Consider the following 26,725-nt stretch of genomic DNA (forward strand, 5'->3'; position numbering starts at 1 on the left):
TCAAGTCTAGGTTTAGCTATCTGGCTTTCCTGGTTTCACTCTGGGGTTATAGATTATAGGTTTACATTGACTCCAAAGAGGCAAGAGCAGAACTTTTTATTGTGAAATGTTTATTAATTTGTTCATCACATGCATGCAGTCCATCTAACTGCTATTCAGATATAAGGTAAAGAAGCACAATAGATTATCAATAATATAACGGATAAGAAATGTCATAAGAAAACAATCTGGTATGGCAAAATATTGTAAATCTGGTAACACAAAATAATCCAAGTCTATAAAATGTGTGGGGAGAGTACTGTTCACCTGCCCCAGAAAGCTCTCCACCAAAACAAAATCCACATGCTCCCCACTGAGTCAATATAAACAACCACCCAGCACTGAAAAAGTAGGACCTATCCCATCATGTGACATCACCAGCGTCCAATGGAGACATTTGAAAAGTCTTATACCTGTCATGTCATATCCAATTATTGGTCAGCATTTACAGTGAGTCAGTCACAGCCCCACAATAGGCCAAAACATATTGAATGAGTTCTGGTCAGTAATGTGACTGACTCTGCCCCTTAGGTGAAGAAGTAAAGCTGCTCTTCTTTCTCCTTGTCTGAGATGTCATACACCTGGCTGGTCTTCAGCTTGCCGGCAGGGGGCTGTGATCTGGCCATCAGTTTCTTGCCAGTCTGGAGAAAAGCATCGTCAAATAAAGGGAACACAATGGTATGGTTTCTGTAGTACAATTAATTATATGACATGAACTCTGGATATTTATCAAACGTTATGCTTATTCTCCATTTCTACCATATATTATAATAGAACAGTCGCCCAGGTAACTAAACTTGCAGTTTAGGGCTGCATTCAATCCATATTGTGGAAGTATCGCAGAAGATCCACGGCATAGCTCGATTTAAATTTAAAGGTAATGTTCCTGCATTCACCGTAAAAATCTGTATATGTCGGCTCAATCAGAAATGACCTTACATTTTTTCATGCGGATCTTCTGCGATACAGACTGAATCCAGCCCTTAGTTACGCAATGTAATCTGGGTTGTCGGCGTCTAATGAAGATGTCATGTTTCACACAGATTTTCTGGCGGAACTTTGGTCATAACGTTTGCCTGTAGGATTGTGATGGTGTGGTGTTGAGGCAGATTGTGTGACTGACTGTTTTCTTGATGTCTGCCTGTGCTCTCTCCAGGGCCCTCTTCAGCCTCTCCTCCTGGTGCTGCTTCGCCTGATGCATCTTCTCATCACGCAGCCTAGGGAAAGGAAGCAAGGGATCATGGGCGGGAAAGGAGGAGAAGGGTCAATTAATTTAATCTAAACGGCTAAATCTCCAGTCTAGTTGTCAACTTCACAGAGATTTGCTTTAAACTGAAAGAAACTCAGCTCTGGCACCCAGCTACCACATTGAACAGGCAAAGCCTAAAGCTTAGATCCTTAAGACGTGTAGGTTGAATTGGAATGGGGCCAACCTGACTAGCCTATATGATGGCCCTACGAGGCTGTGTTCCAACTCTCCCCTACCTGAGCCTCCTTTCCTTCTCCTTGGTCCTCTCGGCCATCAGCAGTCGCTCCTTGGGGATCATCTCCACGTTCTCCAGCAGCTCACCCAGGCGGCTCTCGATAACCGTCAGCATCTGCAGCGTGCTCAGGTTGGACTCTGTGTCACCCACGCAGCTCCGGTACACCTCCTCCACCTTAGCGCCCAGGGAGTCCAACATAAACTCCTACAGTGGAGGAACAAAGGTGAGAGAGAAAGATCTATATGATCTAAGGCCAATGACTGGCTCACTACTGACATTAGCATGTCCTCTGCATAACTGTCAGTGTGACCTGTCCCATTTCCCACTGTGAGTAGAAGTGTCATTAGGCACAGATCTAGGATTTGTTTACCTTCCCCAAATCTGAACATTGACCATTAGGGACGGACAGACTCTAAACTGACTTTAGATCACTGTCTCAAGGGCAGTCTTCTCTATCCTACCTGGTCGGCGGATTTGTACTTCCCAAAGTTGAAGAGGCGGGCCCTCAGCTCCAGCTCGGCAGCCCGGTCCCTCTCCCTCTGGATGGTGTGGGTCATGATGTCTATCTGCTGGGTCAGCTGGACGGTTTCCAGCTCCCTGCAGAGAGGGGGGGGAGCCGCGCAACACATAGAAACGAATGCAGGCGAGGAAAGAGAGAAAAGGAACTATGAAGGGACCTCATGACATAAAACATCCTAGCACTTGTCAATGTCAGTCAAAATAATTTATTTTCTACAATAACTTGGAATTTTTATCGCTAATATCATGCTATTCTAAACATTTTGCCATGAGGCAGAGAGAAAATGTTGCTGTTTTAAAGCAAATTTCACACAATTCTACACATATTGCCATGGGGCAGAGATAAACTTTTGCAGTTTTATAGCTAATCTCATGCTATTCTACACATATTTACCATTTTTGTTGGAGCATATGCCAAGTGCCTAAACAGGCTATATCCTAAACTGTGCTGCACGTGTCCTCACCCACACCTCCCCCGCGAGTACATCACTCCAGTGCTGTTCAACCTCCACTGTTCAACCTCCACTACAAAATCCTGGTTCACACCTACCAAGCTACGAAAAACTCTGGACCAAAGTACCTGTCTGACCTCATTCTACCCTTTGCTCCTCCAGGTCCATCTCCCTTCAGCAGCCCTTCAGCAGACTATAAACTATGGGTGACAGGGCTTTCAGTTACGCGGCTCTGTGGCTGTGGAACGCACTTCCAGACACTATTAGGACTGCAGAGTCTCTGTCCTCATTTAAGGCACAGCTCAAGACCGTGCTGTTCAGACCATGCTGACCGTGCAGTTCAGTAAAACTTTCTAGGACCTCTGCTAATTCTGTTCTCATGTCCTCCGGATCTGACCACACCTGCATATAGCATTGATTGTTGTCTGTGTTATGTGTTTTGGATTGTTTTTATTATCATTTATTAATTCTGTATTATTATTATTTATCTTTTCGCCTCTGGTCTGAGAAAAGCACTTTACAAATTCAATTAATTATTAATATGAATTATATTGCTATTCTGCCCATTTTGCAATAAGGCTGAGAGAATGTTGTATTTTAAAAGCTAATCTCCTGAAATTCTACACATTTTGTCATGGAGCAGAGAGGAACATGTGCAGTTTTATAGCTAATCTCATGCTATTTTACACATTTTGCAATGATGCTGAGATCATTTAGAATTTTAAAACTAATTTCCTGCTATTCTACAAATTTTGCCATGAGGCTGGGAGAACATTTTGCCGTTTTACAGCTAATGTCCTGTAATTCTAAACATTTTGTTCATATTCTATCTGGAGATCCTATTACATTACCAGAAGGGCTTTGACGTAAACCCTCAAAGTTCCCGAATGGAGTGAAAATGACAGCCATATTGGTCAGGGAGAAATCCAAACCAGTGTAACTGGAATGAGAGGCATAATCCAGTGGTCCGAGCCACTGTGTGAATCTCTACATTCACTTCCATCTGTAGTACTCACTTCACTCTCTATCTACCTCACCTCTAACCCCAGCAGGTCTTACTTACATCTTCTTTCTTGTATGGTCCATGACCTTACTGAACACCTCCAGGGCCTCCTCCGTCTCCCTGGAGTTCTGGATCAGAGAGAGGTTCTGCTCCTCCAGCTCTGAAAGCAACTCCAGAAGTTGCCTGGGGTCTGTGAAATACAGCTCTGGGTGTTCCTGCAGGGGGTGACAATCACCACACACAGATAAGCATAGGGACATACAGAGAATCTCAATAGCATTTCCTTGATTCATCGCGTCATCTCTCCTCACCTCCTTCTCAAAACCCATTGGATTAGAAGGTCAGAGGGGCGAGTTTTGAGAAGGAGGCGAGGAGAGTGGGCGTGAAGAATCGAGGAAACACTATTGAGATTCTCCCATAGACTTCATCCAGGGCAAATTGAAAAGTAGGCAGAAGTTTATAAAAATGTACAGGGAAAGATATAATTTAGCAGGAAGCTAGGTTGCCTGGATGGACTAGTGGGGTTGAAGTTCAACATAATCAGATTTTGCTTGTTTTTCCCAGATCAATCCTAGTCATGGGGCTTGTTTAAGTAGTAAGGCTGAAGCAACCAACTGCAGACGAAATTCGAGGAGTGAAGTCGGGGGAGGTGCATCTGCGACAGCCGACAGTCGGACACAAATCAAATCAAATTTGTCACATGCGCCCGAATACAACAGGTATGGTTTTTCAACAGCAAGGCTCAGTGCAACATGGCAGTGTTGCCATTGTTTGTACAAGCTTTTCTTTGTAATGTCTCCAACCTCCATATTACACACTCACAAACTGTAAATATATGTGTGTACATTGTACTATCAATTAGTGATTGAGAGCCCCAAATATCACATTCATTTGTACATATCCACTGTATACATGAATCGCGGCAAAGTTGGTTTCGGTTTCGGTCACGTGTTTGGTCACTTTCGCGTGGAGCAAACAAAAACACCCTAATGATTGGTTGACAATAGAGCCTCCCACAATCCAGGCTATGGCTGTAGGATGAAGTTGGTGAAGAGCAACTGCAGAAACTTGCAGTTGACTGCAGTCAAAGCAAGTCGAAAATGTTTATTCCCTTAATGCAACACACTTTGGAAGGCAGCGACCAACGAAGGTCAAAAGTGATCTGCTTGAACGCGCCCTTGGAGAATAGGTATTTTAGTCGAGACTGATCCATTAAGCATACTTTTTAGGCCTGAGCTTAATCTGTGTCCGGAAAATCGTCCCTTGACATTTTAAGTCATATTCAGCCTGTATTCACTTTTTATTCAAACGTCTCATTTATTCAATTTTCACATTTTCACATTTTCCAGAATGCCGTTATCCTCCAGTGTAATTCTTACCTTCTAAAGTTGAAACTAACCTCATATTCAGAGCTGTCGGTCTCCAGTTCTGCCACAGGACTCCTGAAAAGACAGGAACTCAGCACAAAGATGTGCCAAAATTATAGCATAGAACACGGTCATATTCAAACCCACTTCTGCCAATGGGTGACTCACATAGATACCCTGAGGCCCAATGTTGTACTCGGGATTTGTGACACACACACACACACACTCACGGTTTGTCACTCTGGACTATCGACTGTCTAGAGGGGGCTCTGGCATCCCGGAGAGGGGGCAGCTCCCGACTCGCAAAGGACGCCCTGCTTTCCACCTCTGTGTGTGTGTGTGCGTGCGTGCGTGTGTGTGTGTACGCGCGCACGTGTGTACGTGTGTGTAAGGGAGAGGGAGAGACAGAAAACGGAGATTAAAAAAGGGGCGCTTTAGTATAGACACAAAATAGCATCAAATGCAACAGCCCGTCACCATTTTACAGGCTACTACATCAAATGTTTATGCAACAATACATAACAAAACACTAAGAAAGAAGACATACTAGAACCTCTTTTCGGAGTGGCCCTCTCGTCTTTGTCTTTCTCTTTGGACTTGTCCTTGGTGGCAGACTTGGTGGTAGACTTGGCTTTGGGGGTCTTACCCTTGGCCCTCTGTGCCTCTTGCCACTCTGGAGGGGACAGCTTGAAGAGAAACTCCTTGTACATGGTGTACTCCTTTATGATGTCCTCAAACTTAGAGATGTCACTGCAGGAGAAGAGCAAGCACGCACGCACACAAACAAACGCATGAACACACGCACGCGCGCGCGCACACACACACACACACATCTTTGAGATATACACTTCCTTTCAAAAGTTTGGGGTCACTTAGAAATGTCCTTGTTTTTTTAAGAAAAGCACATTTCTTGTCCATTAAAATAACATAAAATTGATCAGAAATACAGTGTAAACACTGTTAATGTTGTAAATGACTATTGTAGCTGGAAACGGCTGATTTCGAATGGAATATCTACATAGATGTACAGAGGCCCATTATCAGCAACCATCACTCCTGTGTTCCAATGGCACGTTGTGTTAGGTAATCCAAGTTTATAATTTTAAAAGGCTAATTGATCATTAGAAAACACTTTTGCAATTATGCTAGCACAGCTAAAAACTGTTGTCCTGATTAAAGAATCAATACAACTGGCCTTCTTTAGACTTTTGAGTACTGAGTTGAGTATCTGGAGCATCAGCATTTGTGGGTTCGATTACAGGCTCAAAATGTACAGAAACAAAGATCTTTCTTCTGAAATGTATCAGTCTATTCTTGTTCTGAGAAATGAAAGCTATTCCATGCGAGAAATTGCCAAGAAACTGAAGCTCTCGTACAACGCTGTGAACTACTCCCTTCACAGAACAGCGCAAACTGGCTCTAACCAGAATAGAAAGAGGAGTGGGAGGCCCCGATGCACAATTGAGCAAGAGTACAAGTACATTAGAGTGTCTAGTTTGAGAAACAGTCGCCTGTCATTAAATAGTACCCGCAAAACACCAGTCTCAGCATCAACAGTGAAGAGCCGACACCAGGATGCTGGCCTTCTAGGCAGAGTTGAAAAGAAAAAGCCATATCTTAGACTGGCCAATAAAAATAAAAGATTAAGATGGGCAAAAGAACACAGACACTGGACAGAGGAACTCTACCAAGAAGGCCAGCATCCCGGAGTCGCCTCTTCACAGGGTTTTTTAATAATCAATTAGCCTTTTGAAATGATAAACTTGGATTAGCTAACACAACGTGCCATTGGAACACATGAGTGATGGTTGCTGATAATGGGCTTCTGTACGCCTATGTAGATATTCCATACAAAATCAGCCGCTTCCAGCTACAAAAGTAATTTACAACATTAACAATGTCTACACTGTATTTCTGATCAATTCTATGTTATTTGAATGGACAAAACATTACATTTTCTTTCAAAAACAAGTACATTTCTAAGTGACCCCAAACTTTTGAACGGTGGTGTACATGATGTGTAACCTTTATGACTTTTTCACGTACATCAAGCATTGACTATAGTTTATTTACGCCAATAGTTCCAATATTATACTTAGGCGGGAGGCCATGGTCATCCTAGCTGTAATGCTCTGGGTACTACCCACCTCTTAATGGTCACCATCCTAGTCGTGAGCCTCTTGATCTCAGTCACCTTCTCCAGTTTCACTTTGGTCTCTAACTCAGCACTGTGCAAAATGGTAGAAGTAGAAGTAGAAGAGGTAGAAGAGGAAAAGTAGAAGAGGAAGATAGATTGTACATATAGCAATCATATTGTTAGTTATTACACTTTGATGGCCTCCACAGAGTTCTTGTCATTCTCTTTGAGGAACTCGTCGAACATGATGGCGTCGTCTTCCAGGAACCGCTCGGCGCGCATCAGCTTCCTCTCCTGGCCGGTCGCCATTTTCTCCAACTGCTCGATCTCTCCACGCTTCACAGCCAAGGAGTACTGGGAGAGAGGGGGAGAGAGATGAGGGAGATAGGGATGGGGAGAGAGAGAGAGAGATGGGGGATTAGGGATGAGAAGGGACAGGCAGGGTTGGAGGATGGATGTATGGATGGATGGATGGATGGATGGATGGATGGATGGATGGATGGATGGATGGATGGATGGGTGGATGGATGAATGGACAGGAGAGAGAAATATTGAGGGCGGGAAGAAGGGAGATGTCAAGAGGTGGGAAATGCCACCAACTTGAGGGAGGTGGAGAAGCTTGTATTGACTGTACCTGGACACAGGCTACTCCTCACTAGTGGGAACCACTAAAGACGATGAATACATAACAATACATTTACTTTTAATTCAATGATCAAGCATTTCTGTATCGTATAAAGAACGAATATCTGTGGACACATTCCAGTTGTCATAAAGAGCATAACATGATCACCCAGGCAGTTTTAATGGACCTTCATTCCCTTCTTACCTCCAGCAGAAACATCTCCCTTTTCTTGGTGATAAACTCATTCATGCTCTCTTTGTCAATATTGCGATCTGGGGAGAAACAGTATGGTTGGTTACACACACACATACATTCATGCCACACACACATCACAACTGCTGATAACAGACTGCTAAATACTGCACAATTTAAACACTTGCCCCCCAATCCCCCTTTCCCCAATACACGTGTAAATATAGGACTATAAATTGTGCCTTCCTGTATTATACTTTTGCTAAAATGTTTATTCTACTGAGTCATTTACTTTTTGTTCACAATCTTATATTGTATTATTTCTTACTGTTCTTGCACTGTCAAGAAGGAACCTGCAAGTAAGCATTTGGTTGGACAGTGTATACAGATGTCGGATCTTAATTTGACCCATTTCATCACAGGAGGAAATTAGTCCTGCAGCAGGAGGACGTGAATGAATACTGAATATTTAGAATTGGCGCCAGGGGGCAGCTGCTAGCAGTCTTTGTAGGCTATATAATGCAGTACCGTACCGACCATAAGCTGGGTATAAATACAGCATCTTCAGTTCCAACAGCCCCGAACCCAACTCATTGGAATGACCCAACTAGGGTTGAATGGCAGGAAGCCGGTTACCAAGATTTACTGGGATTTACCGCCCAAAACCACTCCCTTTTCCAGGGAAAAATAACTGTGTGAAAACGGTAAATTATAATTCATTATTTTTATAAACAGCATGGCGTGAAATGGAACTTTTAAATTATACAGCGGCAAGAAAAAGTATGTGAACCCTTTGGAATTACCTGTATTTCTGCATAAATTAGTTATCAAATTTGATCTGATCTTCATCTTAGTCACAACAATAGATGAACACAGTGTGCTTAAACTAATAACCCACAAATTATTGTATTTTTCTTGTCTATATTGAATACATAATAAAAAAATTCACAGTGTAGGTTGGAAAAAGAATGTGAACCCCTAGGCTAATGACCTTTCCAAAAGCTAATTGGAGTCAGGAGTCAGCTAACCTGGAGTCCAATCAATGAGACGAGATTGGAGGTGTTGGTTAGAGCTGCCCTTGCCCAACAAAAACACTCACAAAATTTGAGTTTGCTATTCACAAGAACCATTGCCTGATGTGAACAATGCTTCGATACAAAAGAGATCTCAGAAGACCTAAGATTATGAATTGTTGACTTGCATAAGGCTGGAAAGGGTTACAAAAGTATTTCTAAAAACATTGATGTCCATAAGACAAATGGTTTATAAATTGAGAAAGTTCAAAACTGTTGCTACTCTCCCTAGGAGTGGCCGTCCTGCAAAGATGACTGCAAGAGCACAGTGCAGAATGCTCAATGAGGTGAAGAAGAATCCTAGAGTGTCAGCTAAATACTTACAGAAATCTCTGGAACATGTTAACATCTCTGTTGACGAGACTACGATATGTAAAACACGAAACAAGAATGGTGTTCATGGCAGGACACCACAGAAGAAGCCACTGCTGTCAAAAAAATAACCATTGCTGCACGTCTGAAGTTTGCAAAAGAGCACCTGGATGTTCCACAGCGCTTCTGGCAAAATATTCTGTGGACAGATTAAACTAAAGTTGAGTTGTTTGGAAGGAACACACAACACTATGTGTGGAGAAAAAAAGGCACAGCACACCAACATCAAAACCTAATCCCAACTGTAAAGTGTGGTGGAGGGAGCATCATGGTTTGCGGCTACTTTGCTGCCTTAGGGCCTGGACAGCTTGCTATCATCGACGGAAAAATGTATTCCCAAGTTTATCAAGACATTTTTCTGGAAAATGTTAGGATATATGTCTGCCAATTGAAGCTCAATAGAAGTTGGGGGATGCAACAAGACAACGACCCAAAACACAGAAGTAAATCAACAAAGAAGAAAATGCGCCTTCTGGAGTGGCCCAGTCAGAGTCCTGACCCTCAACCCGATTTAAAATGCTGTGGCATGACCTTGAGAGCGGTTCACACCAAACATCCTAAGAATATTGCTGAACTGAAACAGTTTTGTAAAGATAAATGGTTAAAAATTCCTCCTGACCGTTGTGCAGGTCTGATCCGCAACTATAGAAAACGTTTGGTTGAGTGTATTGCTGCCAAAGGAGGTTCAACCAGTTATTAAAGGGTTCACATACTTTCTCCACCCTACACTGTGAATGTTTACACGGTGTGTTCAATAAAGACATGAACATCTATAATTGTTTGTGTGTTATTAGCTTAAGCAGACAGTGTTTGTCTAGTGTTGTGACATAGATGAAGATCAGATCAAATGGTATGACCAATTTATGCAGGAATCCAGGTAATTCCAAGGGTTCACATACTTTTTCTTGCCAATGTATGCAATGTCTAAATCTGGTTTCTCTACGGCGCCTGCATGATAAATCATCAACGCTCAGGGTGGGGACAGACAGCCCATCTCAGAATGGAGCGCAGTTCACAATGCATGTAGACCTACCATAACTTTTATTCTCGGAACAGGTAGGCCTGCATTTGCTGCAGCATAGTCTATAGTACCTACAGTAAAATAAAGCCTGAATGCACATCTAATTTACCCATCTCCATCTGGCTTTCAGGGGCCACCAAATGTTTTTATTGTAAAGATATTTTTTTTTAAATGCAGATGCAGAGTTTTACAACAGCCTAGCACTTGAATATCGTTGCTTTAAATCAGTGAACGTGCGAGCACTTTCTCCATCAACTCCATTCAAATTGCATCCAAAATAGATACTCCTGTTCTATACTGAACAAATATATAAATGCAACATGTAAAGTGTTGGTCCCATGTTTCATGAGCTGAAATAACAGATCCCAGAAATGTTTCATACACACAAAAATCGTAAATCTCTCAAATGTTGTGCACACATCCTCCTGACAGATGTGGCATATCAAGAAGCTGATTAAACAGCATGATCATTATACAGGTGCACCTTGTGCTGGGGACAATAAAAGGCCACTCGAAAATGTGCAGTTTTGTCACACAATACAATGCCACAGATGTTTTAAGTTTTGAGGGAGGGTGCAATTGGCAAGCTGACTGCAGTAATGTCGACCAGAGCTGTTGTCAGAGAATTTTATGTTAATTTCTCTACCATAAGCTGCCTCCAACGTTGTTTTAGAGAATTTGGTAGTATGTCCAACAGGCCTCACAACCGTAGACCACTTGTAACCACGCTTTCCCAGGACCTCCACATCCGGCTTCGGGATTACACACCCGAATAATATCTGCACAAACTGTAGGAAACGGCCTCAGGGAAGCTCATCTGCGTGCTCGTCGGCCTCACCAGGGACTTGATCTGACTGCAGTTCGCCGTCGTAACCAATTTCAATTGGCAAATGCTCACCTTCGATGGCCACTGGCACGCTGGAGAAGTGTTCTCTTCACGGATGGGCAGTATGGCAGTACCGGGCAGTATGGCATTGTGTGGGCTAGTGGTTTGCTGATGTCAACGTTGTGAACAGAGTGCCCCATCGTGCCGTTTGGGTTATGGAATGGGCAGGCAGAAGCTACGGACAACGAACACACTTGCATTTTATCAACAGCAATTTGAATGCACAGATATACCATGATGAGATCCTGAGGCCCATTGTGGTGCCATTCATCCGCCACCATCATGGCGGCCCCATGTCGCAAGGATCTGTACACAATTCCTTGAAGCTGAAAATGTCCCAGTTCTTCCATGAGCTGCATACTTCAGACATGTCACCCATTGAGCATATTTGGGATGCTCTGGATCGACGTGTATGACACCGCGTTCCAGTTCACACCAATATCCAGCAACTTCGCACAGCCATTGAAGAGGAGTGTAACAACATTCCACAGGCCACAATCAACAGCCTGATCAACTCTATGTGAAGGAGATGTCTTGCTACATGAGGTAAATAGTGGTCACACCAGACACTGAGTGGTTTTATGATCCACGCCCCTACCTTTTTTTAAGGCATTTGTGACCAACAGATGCACATCCGTATTCCCAGTCATGTGGAATCCATAAATTAGGTCCTAATGAATGTATTTCAATTGACTGATTTCCTTAAAAACTTTGAAATTGTTGCATGTTGCGTTTATATTTCTGTTCAATATAGATTGATATATATAGCCCTAGTCCTCACAGGTAGTTTTAAAGAAGAGCAAAGGAGTTATTTATTCAGACCCATAACCATTCAATCTTCATGAAGAGAAGTGAAATACTTCTGCATCTAATTCTAGTCCTATATTATTCAAGGATGTCATTAGAATGATGAAGATAAGGACAATAAAACTTGTTTCCTTTACCTGTTGAAAGCGAGGAGGGAATGAAGCAACAATAGAGAGAGAAAGAGGAGGTAGGCTAATAACATTAGGGGGAAAATTATGAAATATATATATATGGATGAGCCTACTGTTCCATAAGGTGTTTTTTTTATCTGTTTTTTAAATCAAATTGTTCTGCTTTCATCATTTACTTGATATGGAATAGAGTTCCATGTAGTCATGGCTCTATGTTGTACTGTGTGCCTTCCATAGTCTGTTCTGGACTTGGGGACTGTGAAGAGGCCTCTTCCAGAAGACATGCCTCTGGGGTATGCATGGGTGTCCAAGCTGTGTGCCAGTAGTTTAGACAGTCAGCTCAGTGCATTCAACATGCATTCAACCTTTCATAAATACAATTAGTGATGAAGTCGATCTCTCCTCCACTTTGAGCCAGGAGAGATTGACATGCATATTATTAATATTAGGTCTCTGTGTACATCCAAGGGCCAGCCATGCTGCCCTATTCTGAGCCAATTACAATTTTCCTAAGTCCTTTTTGGTGGCACCTGACTACACGACTGAACAGTAGTCAAGGTGCGACAAAACTAGGGCCTGTAGGACCTGCCTTGTTGATAGTGTTGTTAAGAAGGCAGAGCAGTGCTCTATCATGGACAGACTTCTCCCCATCTTAGCTACTGTTGTATCAATATGTTTTGACCATGGCAGTTTACAATCCAGGGTAACTCAAAGCATCTCAACTTGAGCAATTTCCACATTATTTATTACAATATTTAGTTGAGGTTTAGGGTTAAGTGAATGTTTTGTTCCAAACACAATGCTTTTAGTTTTGGAAATATTTATGGCTAACTTATTCCTTGTCACTCACTCTGAAACGAACTGCTACTCTTTTTTAATAGTGTTGAGTCATCCGCATACATAGACACTCTGGCTTTACTCAAAGTCAGTTAGTAAAAAATAAAAGCAAGGCATAAACAGCTGCCCTGGGGAATTCCTGATTCAACCTAGATTATGTTTGAGAGGCTTCCATTAAAGAATACCCTCTGTGTTCTGTTAGACAAGTAACTCTTTATCCACATTATAGCAGGGGGTTTAAAGCCATAAAACATATGTTTTCCAGCAGCAGACTATGATCGATAATGTCAAAAGCTGCACTTAAGTCTAACAAGACAGCCCCAACAATAATTTTTTCATCAATTTCTCTCAGCCAATCATCAGTCATTTGTCATTTGTGTAGGTGCTGTGCTTGTTGAGTGTCCTTCCCTATAAGCGTGTTGAAAGTCTGTTGTCAATTTGTTTACTGTGAAATAGCATTGCATCTGGTCAAACAGGTATTCAGACCCCTTGACTTTTTCCACATTTTGTTACTTTACAGACTTATTTTAAAATGTATTATATAATGTTTTTCCCTCATCAATCTACACACAATACCCTATTATGACAAAGCAAAAACAGGGTTTTGGAAATGTTTGCAAATTTATTACAAATAAAAAACAGAAATACCTTATTTACATAAGTATTCAGAAACTTTGGTATGAGACTCGAAATTGAGCTCAGGTGCATCCTGTTTCCATTCATCATCCTTGACATGTTTCTACAACTTGATTGGAGCACCTGTGGTGCATTCAATTGATTGGACATCATTTGGAAAGGCACACACCTGTTTATTTAAGGTTCCACAGTTGACAGGGCACATCAGAGAAGAAACCAAGCCATGGGGTCGAAGGAATGAGGTCGAAGGAATTTTCCGTAGAGCCACCGGACTATTACTACTCCACCAATTAGGCCTTAATGGTAGAGTGGCCAGACGGAAGCCACTCCTCAGTAAAAGGCACATGATAGCCCTCTTGAAGTTTGCCAAAAGGCACCTAAAGGACTCTCAGAACAGGAGAAAAAAGATTATCTGGTCTGATGAAACCAAGACGGAACTCTTTGGCCTGAATGCCAAGCATCACGTCTGAAGGAAACCTGGCACCATTACTACGGTAAAGCATGGTGGTGGCAGCATCACGCCTTGGGGATGTTTGTCAGGGACAGGGACTGAGAGACTAGTCAGGATTGAGGGAAAGATGAACGGAGCAAAGTAAAGAGAGATCCTTGATGAAAACCTGCTCAAGACCTCAGACTGGGGAAAGATTCACCTTCCAACAGGACAACGACCCTAACCACACAGCCAAGACAATGCAGGAGTGGCTTCGGGACAAGTCTCTGAGTGTCCTTGAGTGGCCCTGCCAGAGCCAGACTTTAACCTGATCGAACATCTCTGGAGAGACCTGAAAATAGCTGTGCGGTGACGCTCCCCATACAACCTGGCAGGGCTTGGGAGGATCTGCAGAGAATATCGGGAGAAACTCCCCAAATACAGGTGTGTCAAGCTTGTTCCGTCATACCCAAGAAGACTGTAATCGCTGCCAAAGGTCCTTCAGTAAAGTACTGAGTAAATGGTCTGATTACTTTTTTAGCAAACATTTCTAAAAACCTGTTTTTGCTTGGTCGTTATGGGGTATTGTGTGTAGATTGATGAGGGGGGGGGGGCGATTTAATCCATTTTAGAATAAGGTTGTAACGAAACTAAATGTGGAAAAAGTTAAGGGGTCTGAATACTTTCCGAATGCACTGTATGTATTGGATAATGACAAAATAATTTGGCCATGAAATGTCTTTAATGTAGGGCTTTTAAATGTATTTAATGTATCTGCATCAGGCTCAGGTAGCATCAGGCTTGAATTTTTAATCAAAGCTCTAATCAAATCCAGACATGAAATGCTTTTGAATGACACTTCCGGTTTTGGCGGGAAATACTGCGTTACCCAGGAGAAAAATGTTTTACTCTCGGGATGGAACATTTGTAAAATACCGGAAAATATTCAACCCTATCCCCCACACCATGGCCCAACTAGAAATTTGTGCAATTTATGCCAGTCCAATGGTGGTCCCGACAGCGTGCAAAAAAAGGGGCAGGGGCGGGGGGGATTACTCTTAAATATAGGATGGTATCCATCATTAGGCTATGCATATTGGGAGAGAACACGTGATGATGATGATTCATTGATTTGTACAGGACAGTGATTTAATAGGCTAAGCCTACTGAAATAGATCTCCCCTCATTCTGATTGTTTTCCATCTCTGTCATATGAAACTGCTGGCATGTGTGGTGCCAGCACATTGACGCGTATTACCATGTTTGCATTGCTGTGCTGATAATGTGAAAAAAATATTTTTTAGCAACATTCTAAGAATTCTATATACAGTGCCTTGCGAAAGTATTCGGACCCCTTGAACTTTGCGACCTTTTGCCACATTTCAGGCTTCAAACATAAAGATATAAAACTGTATTTTTTTGTGAAGAATCAACAACAAGTGGGACACAATCATGAAGTGGAACGACATTTATTGGATATTTCAAACTTTTTTAACAAATCAAAAACTGACAAATTGGGCGTGCAAAATTATTCAGCCCCCTTAAGTTAATACTTTGTAGCGCCACCTTTTGCTGCGATTACAGCTGTAAGTCGCTTGGGGTATGTCTCTATCAGTTTTGCACATCGAGAAACTGACATTTTTTCCCATTCCACCTTGCAAAACAGCTCAAGCTCAGTGAGGTTGGATGGAGAGCATTTGTGAACAGCAGTTTTCAGTTCTTTCCACAGATTCTCGATTGGATTCAGGTCTGGACTTTGACTTGGCCATTCTAACACCTGGATATGTTTATTTTTGAACCATTCCATTGTAGATTTTGCTTTATGTTTTGGATCATTGTCTTGTTGGAAGACAAATCTTCGTCCCAGTCTCAGGTCTTTTGCAGACTCCATCAGGTTTTCTTCCAGAATGGTCCTATATTTGTCTCCATCCATCTTCCCATCAATTTTAACCATCTTCCCTGTCCCTGCTGAAGAAAAGCAGGCCCAAACCATGATGCTGCCACCACCATGTTTGACAGTGGGGATGGTGTGTTCAGCTGTGTTGCTTTTACGCCAAACATAACGTCTTGCATTGTTGCAAAAAAGTTCAATTTTGGTTTCATCTGACCAGAGCACCTTCTTCCACATGTTTGGTGTGTCTCCCAGGTGGCTTGTGGCAAACTTTAAACAACACTTTTTATGGATATCTTTAAGAAATGGCTTTCTTCTTGCCACTCTTCCATAAAGGCCAGATTTGTGCAATATACGACTGATTGTTGTTCTATGGACAGAGTCTCCCACCTCAGCTGTAGATCTCTGCAGTTCATCCAGAGTGATCATGGGCCTCTTGGCTGCATCTCTGATCAGTCTTCTCCTTGTATGAGCTGAAAGTTTAGAGGGACAGCCAGGTCTTGGTAGATTTGCAGTGGTCTGATACTCCTTCCATTTCAATATTATCGCTTGCACAGTGCTCCTTGGGATGTTTAAAGCTTGGGAAATCTTTTTGTATCCAAATCCGGCTTTAAACTTCTTCACAACAGTATCTCGGACCTGCCTGGTGTGTTCCTTGTTCTTCATGATGCTCTCTGCGCTTTTAACGGACCTCTGAGACTATCACAGTGCAGGTGCATTTATACGGAGACTTGATTACACACAGGTGGATTGTATTTATCCTCATTAGTCATTTAGGTCAACATTGGATCATTCAGAGATCCTCACTGAACTTCTGGAGAAAGTTTGCTGCACTGAAAGTAAAGGGGCTGAATAATTTTGCACGCCCAATTTTTCAGTTTTTGATTTGTTAAAAAAGTTTGAAATATCCAATAAATGTCGTTCCACTTCATGATTGTGTCCCACTTGTTTTTGATTCTTCACAAAAAAATACAGTTTTATATCTTTATGTTTGAAGCCTGAAATGTGGCAAAAGGTCGAAAAGTTCAAGGGGGCCGAATACTTTCGCAAGGCACTGTATATGGGGCATAACAATCTCAGCTCTGTAGATTTTGCTGCGAAGAGACAGAATCAATAGATCATTTATTCTGGTATTGCCCCTATGTAGCTTGTTTCTGGTCACAGGTTCAGGAATGGTTAAAAAAATCACAACATACACTTATAATTAACCTTACAAATAGCAGTGTTGGGCGATATGGAAAGCCATAGTCAGTCAATAAATAATATAATAATACTCGTAGGAAAAGTTTTTATCTTTAGCTCACAATCTGTGGATACCATACGATTAGAAAGGTTTTAAAAAATTATGTAAAACAGCACAATTGAAAAATATGTGGCACATGGAAACCAAACGAGGGTGGTCTATGGTGATAGGTGGGATGGGCTGAGAGTGGCTGAGGGTTGGGGTTAAAGAGATTATATTTGGTCATGTTTTTATTTTTATGTGACTGATTTATATCAAAGTAAAAGTACCATGTATGCAAAATGTGTATGCAAAAGGTACTGTATATGTAAAATGTATATATAAAATGTGTGTATGTGTAGCAGAAAAGCTTTAAAATATATATATTAAAATATATATATTTATATATATATATATATATATATATATATATATATATATATATATATATATATATATATATATATATATATATATATATATATATATATATATATATATTTGTCCTCTGGAGATAGGGGGTAGGTGGAGAAGTAAAAACAAAATGGAAAAAAAAGAAAAAAAAAGGTTAACGTTCTGATCTGTTCCATCAGTCTTGTGGGGGGCAGCAGACTGGGATAGAGACATATTCAATCAATCCCTATCCCAGTCTGCTGTCCCCACATGCTTCAAGATGGCCACCATTGTTCCTGATCCCAAGAAAGCTAAGGTAACTGAGCTAAATGACTATTGCTGTTCACTAGTCAATGATCATATCACCTCCACCCTACCTGATATCCTAGACCCACTCCAATTTGCTTACCGCCCCAATAGGTCCACAGACGACACAATCGCCATCACACTGCACACTGCCCTATCCCATCTGGACAAGAGGAATACCTCTAATGCTGCTCATTGGTTACAGCTCAGCATTCAATACCATAGTACCCTCCAAACTCATCATTAAGCTTGAGACCCTGGGTCTCGACCCCGCTCTGTGCAACTGGGTCCTGGACTTTCTGACCGACCGCCCCCATGTGGTAAAGGTAGGAAACAACATCTCCACCCAGCTGATCCTCAACACTGGGGCCCCACAAGGGTGCATTCTCAGCCCTCTCCTGTACTTGCTGTTCATCTATGACTGTGTGGCCATGCACGCCTCCAACTCAATAATCAAGTTTGTAGACGACACTACAGTGGTAGGCTTGATTACCAACAACGACAACACAGCCTACAGGGAGGAGGTGAGGGCCCTCGGAGTGTGGTGTCAGGGAAATAACCTCTCACTCAACGTCAAAAAAACAAAGGAGATGATTGTGGATTTCAGGAAACAGTAGAGGGAGCACATCCCTATCCACATCGAAAGGACAATAGTGGAGAAGGTGGAAAGTGTTAAGTTCCTCGCTGTACACATCACGGACAAACTGAAATGGTCCACCCACACAGGCAATGTGGTGAAGAAGACGCAACAGCGCCTCTTCAACATCAGGAGGCTGAAGAAATGTGGCTTGTTACCTAAAACCCTCACAAACTTTTACAGATACACAATCGAGAGAATCCTGTCGGGCTGTATCACTGCCTGGTACCACCTTTTTTTTAGACTGCAGGTCCGCTGGGGCGTATATTCAAGCAAGCAATAGGCAGAATAAATGATTTGTGGCCTCAGCGCTTGTGTGGTCCAGTGGCTACAGAGCTGGCATGGGATTGAATCCGGCCCACTGTCCTTTGACTCCCTCTCCCCTATCTTCCCTGTATTTCCAACACTCGTTTATCTCTTCAATAAAAGCAAAACAATTATGACAGGAGTGAGACTTATATTTAAGAAAGAATAATAATAGGCTTGTATAAAATAATGATAATACGGTATAATGACGATCTAGGCTAGGCCTTATAATAGGACATTTAAAATACATTAACACATGGGTGTGGCAAAGTGCCAGATTCTTGAATGATAATGACCGAATCATTGTTGCATGATTAAAGAGACAGGCTTGGCGCAAATTGCAGGAGTGGGGGTGGTGAAATCAGCTGTTCAACAGGTTGTCAATCAACTGATGGCTCAAATCAGCTCATCAACTCAGTCAGGGAAACACAAACAGTAGCCTATTTACGTTTTTACACCTTTTCATTATGTGACAATGGATGGCTAATGGGTAGCCTACAGAATGTATTATTGGAATATAATCAAATAACAAGGGGCCTATTGCTGTAATGGTCTGGGTGTAGCTGGTGCAGAGGAGTCAGGTGCAGGACAGCAAAGATGGTAACACAAGTAACTTTACTCAAATATTCCAAATAACATGTCGTAATACCGAGCCCACAATAACGGACCGAACATACATAAAACAATCACGCACAAAAACCATGGGGAAAACAGAGGGTTAAATATTGAACATGTAATTGGGGAATTGAAACCAGGTGTGTAAAACAAAGACAAAACAAAATGAAAAGTGGATCGGTGATGGCTAGAAAGCCGGTGACGTCGACCGCCGAAAGCCGCCTGAACAAGGAGAGGGACCGAATTCGGCAGAAGTCGTGACAATTGCAAACATTGATGGCACTAGATGTCTCAATAAACCATCTTTAAATTCTAAATTCATCTGCACAGCTGATCTAAATTGCAACCATTATTGGTCACCTCATTACCATTCCCTATCAGATGTCATCGTTACTAGTAGTAAGTATTAGTCCTGCTTGCAACCAAAGTCTTCAAGATATGTTCGCCCTCTGGTTGGTACTGTCAATGTTTTGAACAGACTAAGTGCGATTGATCTACTGTATTTGACAAGCATTCCATACAATTGAAATAAAGTATTTCCTCACTTACCACGGCAAATCTACTGTGGCAATTTACCTGACACTTTGTATGACTGGAAACTAATGTTGGTGTAGCCTACTGTTCTCATTTTATTAGTTTCCTATTTATGATATCTGCTAAATACAACTGTCTATAAAAGTGTCTGGTATGGTAATTTCTTATCAAGATCGGGGTAAAATATCTGAAATGTGTTACTAAATCAAGTCAATGGGGAGATTGAGTTATTTGTGCCAGAAGGGTATGGGCCAGAATCAAACCCATGCCAACACAGTAAGCCTACATGTGCACGCTGAAAGAAGCTGCCCTAACCACTAGACCACCCCAGACCACAATTGAGCAACATTTTGACAGTTGATTGGCAACATTAGGTTCGCTAGAACTCCTAAGCTGTCCTCTTTTTCGATAACATATACTGTAGAGCTAAAAAAATAATCATGGGCTTTCACGCGCCATTGTGCTCCATTCCGTAGGCTACCTCATTATTCTCAATTTCATCTTGTCTTTACAGCTGATATTATAGGCCTATGCGGGCAATTAGTTTTGACAGGCTACAGTAGGCCATAGTTTAGGTGTAGCCTACTGTACAGCTGCATTTCAGATACACTTGACACCTGTATGTCATAGCCTAGTGGAGACCAGATTATTAAAACAAGCTATATAAAACGACGGTTGTTGATGTGTATGGCTGAATGTTGCAGTAATAGGACCTAGGCCTAGCATTTGAGCGAGAGAGAGGATGATTTTGATAGCAAGCCCTGATCCCAATGACTCAACTGCCCCCGCATGGAGAGAAAGAGAACTGCTCATTTTGACGCAGTAGGGAAAAGGTTGATCATGGACTCTGTTCCACACAGCGGTTGTTTTGGTGGTGTCGGAGGTGGAACTGTGTTAGAGCTGTCAAATCCACAAGTGGCTCCCGGCATACCTAAAACGGATATTGCCATTGGCTGCACAAGTCACATTAAACAGAAATCCCATGCAAAGGAGTCACATTAACAGATATATCATGCAGAGGAGTCACATTAACATAAATCCCATGCAGAGGAGTCACATTAACAGAAATATCATGCAGAGGAGTCACATTATCAGAAATCTTATGCAGAGGAGTCACATTAACATAAATCCCATGCAGAGGAGTCACAATAACAGAAATCCCATGCAGCCTTGTTTACAAGTTTGAACACTACAACGTGAGATTAGGATGATGGAAAATCCTCATTATTTTGTTTAACGATTTTTTTTTTGTTGAGTGTAATTATTTCTATATAGGCTATACTTTCTCGCTCTGAACTTCTAACAAGAGTGGGGCGGGCGTGGCTTCGTGACAATGATCGCAAGAGCAGCTGCTCACCGATTTGATGGCTCCAACTGCAGTTTCACCTCTGACACTGCCAAAACATCTGCTACGCGGGTGTCTGCTATCGCCGGTTAACACTTGATTTGATTGAATCTAGGCCCAAGTTAAGATCTTTCATCTGTACCACCAACTTGAAATAGCATGGCATTGTCAAAAGATGGGCCTGAGGTTAGGTATAAAGGCAGAGGCAAATAAAAAGTATTGTTTTGCAGTCTGTATTTTCAGTGCACTGGATTGACCATAATAATTATTTCAGTTGTGTCAATGACTCCAGTGTAAGCCTAAGGCCTTTGTGTTTAGGCCTAGACTATACAGTATGTGTGTGTATGGACCTAAAGTGTGTGTCATAACATGTCAATTATGGTGAGGCAACATGGTGTGTGTTGGTGTGTGTGCACCTTTGATCATGGCCACCCTCCAGGCAGGGGTGTTTTGTTGCTGGGCCAGGCTGCTCTCCTCCCCTCCTGGCTGGGCTGTGTCCTCCTCCAGACCCTCTCTCAGCTCCCTGAGGAGGTCACCCTGCTTGGCCTTCATACGGCCCGCATAGGTCACCTTCTCATGGACCCGCAAACTCAACTGGCTCTGCAGCTCCTGGAAAGAAAATAGGTGCATTATTTGACATGATGTTGGACAGATACCAGTTGGACAGAGGTAACTAAACAGTAACTATATGTGTAATGCATTGAATAAAACATGATTTTGGAGATCCCATTCACGGAAAACACTGCATATGTAGGCTCAATCGGAAATTGCCTTTAAAAAACACAATGCCAGATTGATTGATTCCTGGCCAAAGTTGCATTGTCAACAATTGTATTTAATCTATAATAATTAATTATTGTCACACACACGTGCACACACACATACACACCAGTTTCCTGCGCTCCTTTTCCTTGTTCTTGATCAGAAATATGTCGCTGTTGTCAAGCACTTTAAAAGGGTTCGCCCCAGGCATCTGTTTACATACATCTTCACACATAGCAATAAAAAACAGGTACAAATGTCAGAAGAAGAGTAGCCCATAGACAACTGTGGCTTGCATTTAAACCAGTACCAGTAAATTGACCTCTCAAAAACAGCATGCATGTTGCACCAACACAATACCAAGAATAAACTAGTAGGGGAGAGTGGGGTAAGTTGAGCCAAAGGAGTAAAGGCGTCAGCATGCTTCAGTTCAGTTGGCGCCTAGCCGAACTCGGCTAGCCAAACCGAATGAGTGTGCTCCCATACTCCATTAAAAGACCTTTGCTTGAAAATTCTAAAAAGCAGCAATAGTACTGTTTGTCCATTTTGAAATGCCGTAGCCAGTATACACTTCCTCAAAATATTCAGAATGAATCCAAGAAGTTTTTGCCTAAATCTTATTTGCGCAATTTCACATCTAACTAAGATGTTTGGTGAAGTAATGCGTAATGAAAAAATGTACATGAAAATAAGTCGTCTCTCGTTGAATGATAACAAAGACTTAATTGAAGAATCCCTACTGTTGACCAATCGCCGACTAAGGGGCGTAGACTTCGGCTCCGAACTTTGGCTCGCCTGCAGGAAAAATGTTGTGTGTCTGAATAGCTGAAAAAACAGTCACTGAAGTCCAAAGGAAAAAAAACGTCACAAAATGTCATCATAATAAATACACAAACTCTTCCGAACTGTTTCGGCTAGGAAGCATTCGTTTACGAGAAATAATTTGTCCAAATATTTAGGAAGAGCTCATAATTTTATGGAGTTTGTGAAGGAAGAAACCATATAGAAAAAGTATGCAAGTTAGGTACATAAAACTGTTTTTCACCAAGTCAATTTAATTTATTGTGTTACAGGTTTCATAATGATAGGATCTAAACCAAAGTACTGTATATAATTTTAAGATTGTTCAATACATCAGTTGGAGTCTCTATAAGCTTCAATAGGTGGTCCTAAACCTAGCATGGAAGTGCATCCTTGTAGCTGTGTGGGCTAATATAGTTTAAATGTTTGCCTTGGGGTAAATTGAGCCAATGACAAAATGAGCGAATTTAAGTGTTTTATTCCCAGGTGTAATGGAAGGCATTATCGCTGGGATATGACGTAACAACAGGTCCTGGCCTATGTTAAAAGTGTTGTTTTTTTAATACAAAGTGTTTGTTTTGTTAAGCCTGTGTTAAAAGACCCTTAAAATTATTAAAAGACAAAAAAAGTGATTGTGATTGTGTTTAATTGTATTTGGGAAATAAAGATGGTTTTAAAAAGATAGTGGTAATATTTCATTCAGTACAGGAATTTTTAGGCGACTTAACTGACTCTGTCCCGCTGCTCAACTTTCCCCATAAACGGCTATGTTTTTAAAACTGTAAAGTTTACATGAATTCTGAGTATTTCCACGGATATACAACATCCTGAACTATATGTAGACGTCTTTGTTAGAAACAATACTATATCTTCCTTGGCAGAGTGATGCTGAATGTAAAAAAAAAAATCAATGTACCCCACTCTCCCGTCCTACTATTTTACTGTCTTTGTGCATCTAGGATGGTGTCATACATTTCAGAACCAGTTTATTGAACTGTTGATTACATTTTTTATACAGTTTTTATTTAATTATTTTATCTACAGTAGTTTATAACAGGTTAACCCTAGACTGGAATGAAGTGGGATTAGAGGGATGTCATAAAAGTCAAATAACTAAGTGAGATGAACGACATGGAATTGGAACAGGATTTTTCCATTACTTCTTCCAAGTCTATTTTATGACAGAATCATTCTAGGGGTAACCTCAAAGTGACTCATCATCAATATTACAAGTAATGCTTAGCAGTTAGTTAGATGATATGTACAATAGCTACTACCTGTAGATATCACTGACTTGGTGGCACTCGCCGACTGGGCCACTATCATGGGACCTGACAGCATGTTTGGTCCTCCTGTCGAATAGAATCGCATAAAAAATATAGAAAATCAAAACTAGAATTCACACCCAGTAGAAACAGTAGGTTTATGATGTGTAAAGTAGCCTAGTCTTGCATGGCGAGCCTTCACAAAACTTGTCTTATTCACCATGGGAGAGTGGGGTAACTTGAGCAAAAGGAGTTGAGCCATCCTTGTTTCTAAGAAACCATACACAAAATTAATTGTTTGACCAAATGTTTAGGAAGAGGTTATAATTTCATGGAATCTGTGAAGGAAGAAACTACATTGAAAACATGGTAAGCAAGTTAGGTCCATAAAACTGATTTTCACTAAGTAAAATGTATGTACTATGTTAATAAGAGGTTTCATGGTGCTTGTATCTAAACCAAAGTAGATAATTTTAAGATTTCTCTAGACATCAGTTGGGTTCTCTATAAGCTTCAAAATGAGGTCCTAAACCTAGCATGAAAGTGCATCCTTGTAGCTGTGTGAGCTAATATAGTCAAAATGTTTGCCTTGGGGTAAGTTGACCCAATTGTTGAGCCAATGGCAAGTTGAGCAAATTGAAGTGTTTTCTTCCCAGGTGTAACGCAAGGCATTATTGCTGGGATATGAGGTAACAACCGGGCCTGGCCTATGTTAAAAGTGTTGTTGTTTTTAAGTACAGTGTTTGTTAGGTATTAAGCCTGTGTTAAAAGATGCTTAAAATTATTAAAATACAAAAAAGTGATTGTGATTGTGTTGAATTGTGTTTGGGAAACAAATATAGACATAGTTTTTAAAAGGTAGTGGTAATATTTCATTCAGTACAAAAATGTGCGGGCGGCTCAACCTACCCTGTCCCAAGGCTCAACCTACCCTGTCCCATGGCTCAACCTACCCTGTCCCATGGCTCAACCTACCCTGTCCCATAGCTCAACCTACCCTGTCCCATGGCTCAACCTACCCTGTCCCATAGTTCAACCTACCCTGTCCCATGGCTCAACCTACCCTGTCCCATGGCTCAACCTACCCTGTCCCATGGCTCAACCTACCCTGTCCCATAGTTCAACCTACCCTGTCCCATGGCTCAACCTACCCTGTCCCATGGCTCAACCTACCCTGTCCCATGGCTCAACCTACCCTGTCCCATGGCTCAACCTACCCTGTCCCCTGGCTCAACCTACCCTGTCCCATGGCTCAACCTACCCTGTCCCATGGCTCAACCTACCCTGTCCCATGGCTCAACCTACCCTGTCCCATGGCTCAACCTACCCTGTCCCATAGCTCAACCTACCCTGTCCCATGGCTCAACCTACCCTGTCCCATAGTTCAACCTACCCTGTCCCATGGCTCAACCTACCCTGTCCCATGGCTCAATCTACCCTGTCCCATGGCTCAACCTACCCTGTCCCATGGCTCAACCTACCCTGTCCCATGGCTCAACTTACCCTGTCCCATGGCTCAACCTACCCCGTCCCATGGCTCAACCTACCCTGTCCTTTGGCTCAACCTACCCTGTCCCAATTCTGGTTATTTCCAGGGATACACAACATCCTGAAATATATGTAGATGTCTTTGTTAGAAAGAATAGTATATATCCCTTGACGGGGTAATGTTGAAAGTAAAAAATGGCTCAATTTACTCCACTCTCCCCTATGTGTTTAGTAAAAGCCATTGTACAGTATCAGCGTGTCAAGATGAAGACTTATATGACTGATACTTACTCTGCCTTGATGTTGGTGACAGCATCCCTACAGTAGAAAGTGAATGCAAATTACCACAATTAGGGTTGCTAAGACTGATAAATAGGGGACAGGTTTTTTCACACATTGCATGTCAAATATAAGTCAATCGAATCACAATGGTGAATGTAGTAACAAGTGAATTCTCTAAATGGTGAGTAACATCAAAGGCTATTTTCTGTCCACATTCTAACTGTGTAAGACATGTCTATAGTTTTGCCTAGTTGTTTTCATCAAGAGAATGTTACAATAATGTTTATTTTAAAACGGGCCAAAAGACCTTTCTCTTTAATAGGAAGGATTTATGTTAATAGCTGTTCTCCTTGGTATCCTTGTCCTTTATAGCGTCAGCTGTGTTCTTTGTGTCAGTTGCCCTGTCAATTTGTTTTCTATTTGGTTTTAATTTTATTGCACTTTGAGATGATTCTGAATAATGAGAAGCGATTCACAAATGTTATAAATTATTCTTATTATTTATGTTTCCAAAAGTTTATCAACAATGTCGCCCAAAAATCTAAAAATGGAGCCAAAGTGGCTTGTTGTAACATACAAAATATTTTACAACCAACTTTATCTAATATTATGTCAGAGTAAAATACGGTTTTGTTTTGAATATCTTTTCTTACCTTCAATTAGATTAATCCCTTTACGGTATATTCTGCTGAAACACTTTGTCATATGAGCATCTTGAGAGAGTTCTACCCTTTTTCTTCGGAACTCGATTGTCCTGAGTTTGCGTTCTGTTGCCGTGGTAACATTATTGTTCACCAGGTTCTATTTTCTTACCACTCGATGACGCTGTTTCCCAACATTCTACTCAGTCGTCAAACGCTTGTGTTC

At 41.6% G+C, this 26,725-nt stretch overlaps 1 protein-coding gene across 5 annotated transcripts; it reads right to left on the minus strand.

The window, feature by feature from the left end:
- Positions 1-93: 93 nt before the first annotated feature.
- On the minus strand, positions 94-26,650 carry cfap100 (cilia and flagella associated protein 100). Of its 5 annotated transcripts, none has more exons than XM_021568550.3 (16): positions 26,512-26,650; positions 25,868-25,894; positions 24,101-24,175; positions 22,150-22,247; positions 21,677-21,869; positions 7,831-7,898; positions 7,192-7,355; positions 7,012-7,092; positions 5,418-5,614; positions 5,095-5,191; positions 4,897-4,939; positions 3,558-3,712; positions 1,985-2,120; positions 1,525-1,727; positions 1,163-1,256; positions 94-680 (listed from the first exon to the last, which is right to left on the minus strand). In XM_021568550.3, exons 1-16 carry the CDS (start codon positions 26,561-26,563, stop codon positions 567-569), a joined length of 1,797 nt encoding a protein of 598 aa, XP_021424225.3. In that variant the 5' UTR covers positions 26,564-26,650; the 3' UTR covers positions 94-566. The 5 variants fall into 5 exon arrangements, with proteins under 5 accessions (XP_021424225.3, XP_021424224.3, XP_090061296.1 ...); XM_021568549.3 differs by having other exon boundaries at positions 5,412-5,614; positions 26,512-26,642; XM_090205170.1 differs by having other exon boundaries at positions 5,412-5,614; positions 22,150-22,817; positions 26,512-26,612.
- Positions 26,651-26,725: the final 75 nt, after the last annotated feature.

The sequence above is a fragment of the Oncorhynchus mykiss genome, chromosome 17, assembly GCF_057628025.1.
Source record: "Oncorhynchus mykiss isolate SJ-2025 chromosome 17, ASM5762802v1, whole genome shotgun sequence".
Classification (NCBI taxonomy): Eukaryota; Metazoa; Chordata; class Actinopteri; order Salmoniformes; family Salmonidae; genus Oncorhynchus; species Oncorhynchus mykiss.

Excerpts from the sequence above, each read along its gene's own strand:
- cfap100 (XM_021568549.3), bottom strand. The coding sequence starts at position 26,563 with ATGACAAAGTGTTTCAGCAGAATATACCGTAAAGGGATTAATCTAATT. Across the intron at positions 21,870-22,149 it reads AAAAGGAGCGCAGGAAACTG|GAGCTGCAGAGCCAGTTGAG; the intron begins GTGTGTATGTGT and ends TTTTCTTTCCAG. Across the intron at positions 5,192-5,411 it reads CACTCCGAAAAGAGGTTCTA|AGGTGGAAAGCAGGGCGTCC; the intron begins GTATGTCTTCTT and ends ACACACACACAG.